The sequence below is a fragment of the Seriola dumerili genome, unplaced genomic scaffold (genome assembly GCF_002260705.1).
Source record: "Seriola dumerili isolate Sdu_G_001 unplaced genomic scaffold, Sdu_1.0 BDQW01001556.1, whole genome shotgun sequence".
Lineage (NCBI taxonomy): Eukaryota > Metazoa > Chordata > Actinopteri > Carangiformes > Carangidae > Seriola > Seriola dumerili.
The window spans coordinates 372627-383402 of NW_019175811.1; the positions used below are offsets into that span (position 1 = coordinate 372627).

At 46.8% G+C, this 10776-nt stretch overlaps 1 protein-coding gene across 1 annotated transcript in view; it reads left to right on the forward strand.

Annotated features, from left to right (window-relative positions):
- The window catches only part of nrp2 (neuropilin 2), a 63789-nt gene extending 53317 nt beyond the window's left edge, over positions 1 to 10472 (forward strand). Inside the window, exons 14-18 of the mRNA XM_022768371.1 lie at positions 167 to 432; positions 1056 to 1152; positions 2905 to 2937; positions 7834 to 7896; positions 8017 to 10472. Of these exons, the coding sequence (XP_022624092.1) occupies positions 167 to 432; positions 1056 to 1152; positions 2905 to 2937; positions 7834 to 7896; positions 8017 to 8321 (764 nt within the window). The 3' untranslated portion in view covers positions 8322 to 10472. The remainder of the gene's footprint in view (positions 1 to 166; positions 433 to 1055; positions 1153 to 2904; positions 2938 to 7833; positions 7897 to 8016) is intronic.
- The last annotated feature ends 304 nt before the right edge of the window (positions 10473 to 10776 follow it).

A 10776-nucleotide genomic window follows, 5' to 3' on the forward strand; every position in this document is an offset into this window, starting at 1 on the left:
GTTTTGTTTTGTTTTTTTTCCTTTTTTACTTTTCATTCAGTCCCATTGCGTTTTGTTGATATAGTAATTATTCCAAGGTTATTTTCAAAACTGGTAGCACATGTGGATTCAGGGTCTTGGGGAGTGGAGAGAGTGTGTTGACATATGATCTCACAACCCCCTCCAGAGCTCAACAGCTATCTGTACATGGACACCAGCCTGACAACGGAGCAGCAGTGGGCCAACCTCGTGAGCCCCGTGGTGGCGGCCGAAACCGGACCCCTCTGCCTCCTCTTCTCCTATCAGCTGTGGGGCGAGGCCCCGGGCCACCTGAGGGTCTTACTGCGGGACGCCCACAACGAGGTGACCCTCCTCTGGACGCTGAAGGAAGATCAGGGCCGCGTGTGGAAGGAGGGTCGCACTATCCTGCCTCGCTCCCCTAAAGACTTCCAGGTAATAAACCCACATTTTTTTAAAGGTAGAATAAGAATTGGAATAAATTCTGGCCAATATCAGTGTTATATTATATTAAAGTCTGCTTGATAAATAGGTATCTGGGTCAGACCCTTTATGTCTTTAATGTCCCCCCAGACGGAGAGCATGTCTTTAATGTGTGAGGTGTATTCATCTGAGTGCACATAAAAGCGTCAGTCGTAACCTCTGTCACCTTAGGCCAGGTTTGACTTCAAAAGGAGCTAAAGTAAGCCGCGTTGTCTCTATCGGCTGCACGATTGTTTGGGGATTGCTGTGCATTTGTCAAAGACATCACAAGTCGTTAATGTTCTCATGAAAAAGTAAGTTGAAGAAGCTTGCAGGGAAGGGGAGGAGGATTGCAAGTGTTGAGTGCAACTTTGAAATCACAGGCACTGTATTAAGTTTTTATCCTTTTTCTCCTCCTCCTCCTCCTGCTTGTCCCCGTTCTAAATTTGCCTCCACCCCCCCACCCACCCCCCACTTGCTCCATCTCTGCCTTCATCCTGTCTCCATCTTCCTCTTCTTTCTCAACTTTTTTTCCTCCTCCTCCTCCTCCTCCTCCTTCCCCTTCCTCTTCCTCCTTTGTTTTTTGGCTGTGGTAGGTTGTGATGGAGGGTTTCTTTGCGCGCGGCACCAGAGGACACATCTGGATAGACAACATCCAAATGAGCTCCAGCACCCCCCTGAAAGAGTGTACACGTAAGTTGCACGCATACACGCAATCTGTATACACACATGCGCGCGCCCAAATCGTTCCCATTCAGGAGAATATTTAAAGACGCACACACACACACACACACACACACACACATACATCCATTTGACCCATCAGCTCCCTCTCATCCTCTGTCAGCACCACCATCGCCTCATCCTCCCGCCCTCCATCAATCTGCCATTCACTCTATTTCCCTTCCACCTCCTCCACTTTTAGCCTGAAGGTCCTTGAACAGTGACACACATGAAGTGATAAACACCCCCCACCCCCCGTCCTCCACCCTCCACTCCCTGGCCCTCCCATCCCAGTTTCAGAGACAGCCTCTCCTCCACCAAAGAGCCCACCGAATACCGAGATGAAAGGAGGAAGGAGAGGGAGGGACAGCGTTTACTCCCTCCACAAAAAAAAAAGAAAAGAAAAGAAGAATAGGAAAACTAGGCCATAAACGCCCTGTGGGCCCCAGCGATGCTAATCTATGTTTCATTAGATTTCTCTTCTTCTCTTTCCCTCCTCTCCCTCTATCTCTCTTGCACTCACTCCTGCATCATATTTGTAAACAGAGCTTTTCCCGAGCCGTCAAAGGGAATTACTAGACAGGCTGTTTCCCAAGCAAGTTTTCTGGGTGCCTGGTGTGAGCCGAGCGCCAGCACAGCCTCCTTAATCTGGCCCGAGCAGTGGCTTTGGAGAGGGTCTTAAACAGATCAGAGAGCGAGCCGGGGGTTCAGAGCCAAAAACCTGCCGTCATCGCTTCTGACTGACATCCAGTGTGCTTTGGAGCTGGACCACAGTGGGGAGAAGGCAAAGTGTAATTGAGGGAAAGTGTGTGTGTGTGAGTGCATGAGTGTGTGTGTGCAAGAGTGTTTGTTATGTGCCTGGCTTGTTGCGAACACTTCTGTTTTTCCCGTCTTTGTGTTCTACCATTGGGTTTTTTGTGTGTGTGTGTGTGTGTCATGAGAGTCTGGAGAGAGTGAGCTTGGAAGGCAAAGACGACAGCCCCCCCCCCCACCCGCCCCGCCCCATCCCTTCCATCCCTCCCCTCCACGCTGCAGTGTTTCCCACTCCTCTCCCTCCCTTCCTTTGCCACTCCCAGAGCATGCTGGGATGCTGCTTATCACCCAGCACAGTAGAGTTCTTCACAGTACGTTGGCGTTCCCGCCAAAAGGCGCAAGTTCCCAAGTTGGTTTCTCTCTTTCTTTGTCTCTCACTCCACCACCACCACCCCCCCACCCCCACACACACATACATCTAACACAGAAACACATACACACACACACACACATACACACACCAGTTCTTTGTGTTTGCATTCCAGGCAATCAAAGTGAAGGTTCTGCTCTATGCGTTTGCAGCAAGCCAAAACGCCCCAGCCCGCTCCAGTTTATCTGGACTCCGCAGATAAACAACTTGAAATGCGTGAACTTTGCGAACGCGGACGCACACATGCGCACGTAGCCCCGTACACTCTCAGCACAGCCCATCTCGAATTCCCAGCTCACACAACGCACTCTGTTTGAAATTGCATTCGAGCAAAGCAGCTGAGTAAATGCCATAATTCATGTGAGTTATCTGAGGAATTAACTTAAATTTCCTCAGGAGGAGTTTGATAGTCTTGTGACATTTGTGTGACATTTGGCTGACTTTTCCCTCGTATTTAAAGTTATCTAACCGCTCTCACTCTCTCTCTCTTTCTTTTTCCTCCCCCCATGTCTGCCCCGGCTCTCTCTCTGTCCTCGCAGAACCCTTCGCAGCGTTTTCTCCCGAAAATCCAGGTGAGTTTGACTTTGGTGTGATGTCACTTCCTCTCCGGTCTTGCTTCCTGCCCGTTTGTATGTGCACTAGCCTGGGGTTTTTTTGCTTGGTGGCACTAAGTTGTCTCGACCGCTAAACAAATGAGCCACGGAGTCTCTATCTGGAGCTGTGGGAGCATGTAGACATCACCAAACAAACACCAAACCCCCTCGCTAAAATCTAAATTATTAAAAATTTGCAAATACTGAGTGAATTTTCTCAAACTCTAACCAAGTTGGAAAATAGATTATTTCAGTAATGTGTCGTGGTGCATTAGTTTTACCTTGTCAGTCTCAGTGGAAACAAAGGATTAGTCTCAAAAGAGCAAACTGTGCGTGCAAGGCAAGCTGAATCAAGCGCACCTCATGGAGTCAGATATTTGAACAGAGCTACATATTCTCAGTTCTAGGCTGCCTGACACAGCCTGAAGGGTTTTAAATAACTGTCTGCTTCATGAAAAATATTTAGAGCTTCCTGGGGGACTCTATGAGATTGATGTTAGTGTTTTGGCATCTCATAATGTCTTCCAATAAGATAAGAGCTTGGCGGTTGCAGTGCGAATGTGATGTGTGTGCACTTCTTCGGCTTTTCTACTCTTCCGTCTTCACACACACACACACACACACACACACACACACACACGCTCACTCAAAGTCTCTAACCCTTGACAAACACACATGAATATCACCACACACACACACCAGTGTCCCCAGTGAAATGCAATCAGAGTGACTGAGCGGCAGCAAGCACGGGTGTCTCTCTCCTCTCCCTAACTCGACTCTGTCTAATGAGTGTGTGCAGTGTGAAGTAGAAGGAGCACGCACCATTTCCCTCTGTAATTATGTGACACGGTCCAAAAATCAGGATGTATTCAGCTCTGCTTCGCTTTCCCTAGTTCAGTGTGACATTCTCTCAGTCTTACAGCTCTCCACATCAAGTTTGGAAGGTACATGTGGGCTCTATTTTTTAGTTTTACAATGTCTTCAGGGGTTCGTTTTTTGCATAGCAGACTTGGATTATCGAGTAGAGGCTTCTTGGAAGGTGATTAGTTGGTTCTTACCAAGAATTTGAGAAGAGGGTTCAAGCCAGGGGCAGCAGTGTAGAGGATCTGTGGAGATAGTCTCCAAGGAGACAGCGCTTGGCTTGAGGAGGAGAGGACTGGCCGGGAGGCTGATGCATGAGAAAAAGGGAAAATGAAAAACCAAGAACAGAGAACGGGATAAATTATGTACTCAAAACAAATCTGCCAACTCAAGCCAGCTAAATAACAAATCCCAATCCAATATCAGCTCCGAGAGAGCCCTGGAACATTGGATTCCCATGTGGTGTCCGACTGATTCTTGCATGATACTGAGGCTTTATTAGGGGGCTGGTTGTGACTTCCTGTGCCAGATCGAAACAGGAAGAGGAAGCTCCTTAATTCAATGTGTGTGGGTGCTCTCATAACTAATGATTTTAGCTTTCGTTTCACACCAAGTCATTTCACTTGAGCTTTGAAAACATGTAATTGCATTGCATTTGATTGGATCAACCATTGGACTGATTTCAAACCAAACCTCTTGATGATCTTGGTGTGAAAACTTGTCCTCCAACTGCAAAAACAAGCTACATGAGAGAAATGGATGCATTTTCATTTTTTTTTTTTTTTTTGGCCTTGGAGATTTATTTTATTTTTTGCAACTGGCATGCTTGTGCATGCTCATATGAGGTGCACGCCTGCTGTTGGTATGATGAAGACATAGGGATAGAAAATAGAGAATTAAATGTAGAAAATAAACAAGTGCCACTCCTCTCTTTTCCCGCTGGCCAATTATTCTGTATCTCTCCACCAGGGGGAGGCGTTCCTGTGCCTCCCTTGCCCATCCACTGGTATTACATTATGGCCGCCGGAGGCGCCCTCCTTCTCCTGGCGGTGGCCATCTTGGTCAGAGCCCTCTGTTGCTGCCGACAACACCTGGCCACCAAGAAGAGCCAGCTGTCAGTGGCCTATCACAGCTCCTCGCAGTGCTTCCAGTATTCTAACTGGTCCTCCAGTATGGCCACCCCAGGGGTGGAGCCAGTCCTGACTGTGAGATTGGACAGCCGGGACCGACACCGAACCCTCTGCTGAAAAGAAACACTTAGCTGGGTTGTGTTTGGCAGAGGAGGACGCCAGCTTGTGATGTCAGTGGCAGTGTGTGTCGTGATGCTGCAGGTTTGACAGAACATCCACTTGACGAACCCCTCTCTGCTTTAGTTTACAGTTGCAAGGGTGATGATGACACAGACGTTGTCCTAAACTGCCAAGTGAAAATTTGCAAAGAAACACTGTGCTCTCTCTCTCTGTCGCTCATGGATGTAGCTTCGGTTGCTGTTTTCTTCTTTGTTCCATTAAGGAGTTTGCTGTTGACATTTCACACTATGCTGCTCCTGATGAGAGGACTGAAGTCTGAGTAAGTTATTTATCTGAACAGCTTGTTTCGGACCATTGAGTGCCGTCTGGCTCCTCATAACCCCAACGGTCCTCCTGGAATGACCCCAGCATGGACGTACACACAGACATGTGTGGGCTGGGAAGAGGAGGGGGTCGATCTGGTTCCGCTGCGAGAGCCAGCCAGAGCTGCCAAACCACAGGCTAAAACAAGACCCCAGGGACATGAGGAGCTCTGCAGTGCTGAGAGAGAGAGAGGAGAAAACTGTTAGGCTGAGAGGCATTCATTGTGCTAGCTGTGGAAATGATCTGGCAAGCCCCAGAAAATAAAGCTCTTGGTATCTCTGTAATAACAACACGAGATAGCTGTGATATGAGTTGTACCAGTAGTGAGGGTGTTGTGACGGAGGAGCAGAAAAATCCTTCCATTGTCCTTTTCAACAGAGCATGTGCACATTTAAAAACAAAGGAATGCAAATCCATCATACTTAAAGTCCTGCATCACAAATGGAGATAACTAGCTCGTTTGATTGAACGTCTTGTCTCCTCCTGATAAAGGCATCAGTCAGTGATGGATGCAGCCGTCTTCAGTGTTTAGTGTTTCATCTTGATTCTCTGGCGTAATAAAGCACGTTGTTCCACTCCCATTTATGCTTCATACCACCCACTCCCATTGTTCCCTATGTCTTTAAGCTGCCCAGATGAAAGCCGAGCCGAGCCGAGCCGTATTGTGTTTTCAGTGTGAATATGTGCTTGTTGTTTTTAGGGTTGTAAATAGACACAGCTGTCTGCCATCACCACTTCTTACTTGATTTATACTCCTACAAATCCCACAATGCCGCTGCACCAGCTGGAAGTCATAAGTGCAGTGTTTTGCTGTATATGTGCACCCTTGAGAGAGATCCAAGACATTATGAAAACCAGAGCTCCAGCCAGTGATGGTTCTTCCTTTAGTGCCATAAGACGCCATGAATGGCTATTAACATCAGAATAGACGTAGTTAATGCACTTCTTACTAATATTTAACATATCTGGGATCTAAACGCCTATTTTATTGTGAAATTCCTTAAAAAATCTGAGTGAGAATGACAAATTGGTGACAGTTCCTCTCTCATCAGTTGGTACAAAGGTGGTGACGCCCTGGATTGAATGAAATTGAGGTCTTTACTCTGTGGCTTAGCGGAGCGTGCTCTCGTGATCTGTCACACCAGCAAAAAAAAATCCATCACCTACTTGCCCACAGCTCAGCAGAATGCACCTCAATTTGTTGCCACAATTTAGAAAGCTGCTCTTTTCTCTCCAGAGTGGTGGTGGAAGGGGGGGGGGGTTGGCATGCTCTCACTATGTGCTCTTAAATCAACTTGGGGAGGAGGGATTGGACACCCTACTTCGTCCATCTCGACACCGTTAAGCTCCAAGCCTCTAATAGTCGTAATTAGTTAATGGACAGATAACATTTATGAAGGCTGCGGTAAGCACTTTTCCCTCCCATTCGCCGCACCTCCGCCACCCAATCTGCTGCCAACTTCCGTTGCCCTGGAAACAGTATTAATAACGCCATTGGCCATCAAAGACCTCCACATCTAGACGTGTGCCTTGCCAAGCAGTTACTCCCACTCCTGAACGCTTGCCAAGAGTAGCAAGCGCAAAAACACACACACACACACACACACACACACACACACACACACACACACACACACACACACACACACTCACATAGACACAAATACACCAAGAAAAAGTGAAAAGAAAACTCATCTAAAGTATGAGTGCACTTGAGCTATGGGGGCTGTACCCACTGCTAGTTTTTACCACACTTGTAATCTTCCCATTCAGACACTCGCATCCATATCAGTTTTCCATACGGACATCGCCTGGCAGCGTTGTGAGTTTCACAAGACTGTCACGAGCACTTCTTAAATGTTGACGTTTGTCGCTGTTTTTTTTTGTTTTCTTTTCTTTTTCATCTTATACACCACTCTTAACCTTGACAGTAACAGTGTCGATGATTTTAACGGTGATAATGATGGGTAATGTTAATTATTTGACGATGACATGTTTGCATCTTTATTCACATGGAATGATCAGTCTTATACCATCAGTATATTATGTGATGACTGTGTGTTTGAATGTATCATAATGACCTTTCTCTATTAATAAAGTCATATTTTTCTATTATTCCAAGACTTGTGTGTGCGTGTGTGTGTATGTGTGTGTGTGTCTGTGTGTGTGTGTGTGTGTGTGTGTGTGTGTGTGTGGGGATGCCAGATCTCATTTACAATAACCATCAACCACAAATTGATTACAAATTGGATTAAAGAGCTGAATCTGTGAGCAGGAGATGAGTTTCTACTCCACCTTAGCACCGTCTCTTTTGCATACATGCTGTGCTGTGTAACGATGATTATGTGCAGGATGCGCTCGATGCTTAAAGTCCGTGTCACCTGTGCTTTTTCTCTGACAGTCAAGAAACCCAATGAATTCGGAGATGGGCGACTTTTCAGCGGCAGAGACCCACTAGGTGGAGGTAAGCACCTTTTTCATGAGTGTCTGTTTTGTCACATTCTGAAGTACTATACATTACTTTGTCTCTGTAGCATCAAGCCACAAATGTTAACAAGGTCTATTCCCTCCCCTCCTGTCACAGGTTTACAGTTCCCCGATTGGAACACACCATCCCCATCGTCCGATCCCCCGGTGACCCGTGTCTCAGAGAAGGACAACTCGTGGCTCTACACCCTGGACCCCATCCTGGTCACCATCATCGTCATGAGCTCCCTGGGTGTCCTGCTCGGGGCGGTGTGCGCCGGCCTCCTCCTGTACTGCACCTGCTCCTACAGCGGCCTGTCGTCGCGCTCCTCCACCACCTTGGAGAACTACAACTTCGAACTGTACGACGGCCTCAAGCACAAGGTCAAACTGAACCAACAGCGCTGCTGCACCGAGGCGTGAGAGAGAGGAGACGGAAGAGCGAGAGATACAGCCACCTTGCGAAAACCTCTCACTATTTTCTTCATTTCCTCCAGTTCACTTTAGTGTCAGTTTACTTCCTCAGTGGTGCAGATCCCTGGACGCATGGACAACAAGAAGGCCACTTCTTTTTTCTTTTTTTTTTTAGCTCAAACGAGAACTCGTTTCCCGTTGGGAAAACGTGGCGCTGTCCGGTGTTTGGTAGCGTTTGTGGTGAAAGAACCAATGAGAGAAAGGCAGGGGGTTACCCAGATGGATTGTGCCATTGCGGTGATGTTAGGCCTCAAAAAGTAAATATCTACACATATCAATTACAGATTCCTGCTCCACCAAAAGAGAACTGTTTATAAATGCATCATAGATTTGTAAGAGGTCTAGTTTTGAAACTGGATAATGTAAGCTACACATACTGAGTCAGAACACATTGTGTTGGAAAGGTGGTAGGTTAGGAACGTGCTTAGAAAGCGTCTTTTTTGATCACGTGTGAACACAGTGGCCTAGAACTTAGCTCCTTCGTGTGGCCCGTTGATTTTTTTTTTTGTTTTGTTTTGTTCCGTCGTAGACTCTGCTACCTATCAGCCTCCGTTATCCCCTTAGTTCCTGACAGTCTGTGGTATTTTTAGTCACCGACATCCCCCCCCCCTCCCCTCCCCTCCCAGTTTGTCTTTCAGCTCAGTCACTCTCTTTCTGTTTAATGTTTTCGTTCTGTGATGGCGGATAAGTAGAAAAAAAAAAACGAAAGAAATGTATGTGTGTAGAGGCGGGGGGGTGGGGAGGGGAGGGGGGATTTTTAACACATTCTTTTAAATGACAGAGAGACGTTATTGTTAGAGTTAGTTGTCGGAGACTGTTGTTTGCTGGTTCCTGTCAAAGAGAAGGTCATGTTTACATTGTGGTTAATGGTAAAAGGTCAAGGAGCTTTGGTCGGTGCAACCTATGGATTGCTGGGAAGAGCAGAGACTGAGAACCACTGGAGAAAGAGGGAGAAACAAAGAGAGAGTGAGAGAGACTATGACTGACAGAGCACTAAAATCCCCTCCCTCCCTCCCTCCCTCTCCCTCTCTCTCTCACACAGGGGTAATGTTCTCTCTGTGCTTTCGCAAGGACAAAAAAACAAATGGGATCAAAAACAAATGCACAGCCAGAAACTGCTTTCTCAATCGACTGACTGACTGACTGACTGTGTGCCCGGACACACTACAAGCCTTAAAAGAAAACTGTTTGCAGAAAAAGTTGAAAAAGGAACGTTGAGGCAACACCAGGACGAGAGAGGAGCTATCTGTCTCTGTCTCTCTCTCTTTACATGTGGACCTCAAAAGCCATGATTTAAAGGACCTACTCCCTCCCACCCCCAACACACACATGCACACACATCACACCCCCCCCCACCCAAATCAACCTGCTGGCTAACTGCGACCTGTTTTCTGAAGTTTGTGTTTTTTATTTGTTTTTTTTTTTTTCATTTTTTTAAAAAAATCTTATTTTAATGTCGGCTCTCGCACAGCAAGGCGGGCGTTCTTCGGGGCGGTTCTGAACCAATCAGAAAAGAGTCTTGTCTTGCACGATGTGAATGGACTCATAAGCCATGAGAAGGCGAGGGTGAGAGACCCTCCCATGCACATGCACACACACACACACACACACACACATTACTTCACTTGTATATACAGATGTATATACAGGCCGTGAATACACACCCGCCCTCTCTCTCTCAGAAACACATGAAACTTTGGACACACACACACACACACACACACACACGAGAGGAAAAAATGAAGGGAATAATGGCTGCTGCTGAGAGGTATATATTTGAGACCGTGAAGTACATAAATGGCGTGCATTCACTGCACACACACATAAGCTCAACATTTCATCCCATGTTCCCTCAACATGTATACACACACACACACACACACACACACACACACACACACACACGAGCCGTCCCTCTCCTCTGAGGCCCGCATCTCTGGACCCCACTGACTCTCTTCAAAGTGCCTTGGAGCCTCGGGGATCCAGCTTGCCTTTGGAGCCGGTATCAGATACAGTAAATTTGACAGTGACAGTGACAGTGACAGTCACAGCGCCCCCTTCAGCCCGGGAGGACCAAAACATGTAAAAGAACAGGACCCCCCAAACCCCCCACCCCCCCACCCCCCCCTTTCGCACTGCTCGGACTGCTGTTGTTGTTGTTTTAAAGGGGTCTTTGTACAGAAAAGCTCTTTTTATGATTGTTATTATAATTATTGTTATGATTATTTAATAAAGGATTTATACCATACTGTGGAAAGAGCTGGTCAAGACTTTTTTTTTTTTTTTTACTGTGATACATTTATGAATTTGGGGTAAAAGAACATGGAGGTTTGACTGACGCAGTGTTTTCTTAGCATTACTCACATTCCTGCGATACTTGTCAACACAACTAAATACTTCCCGT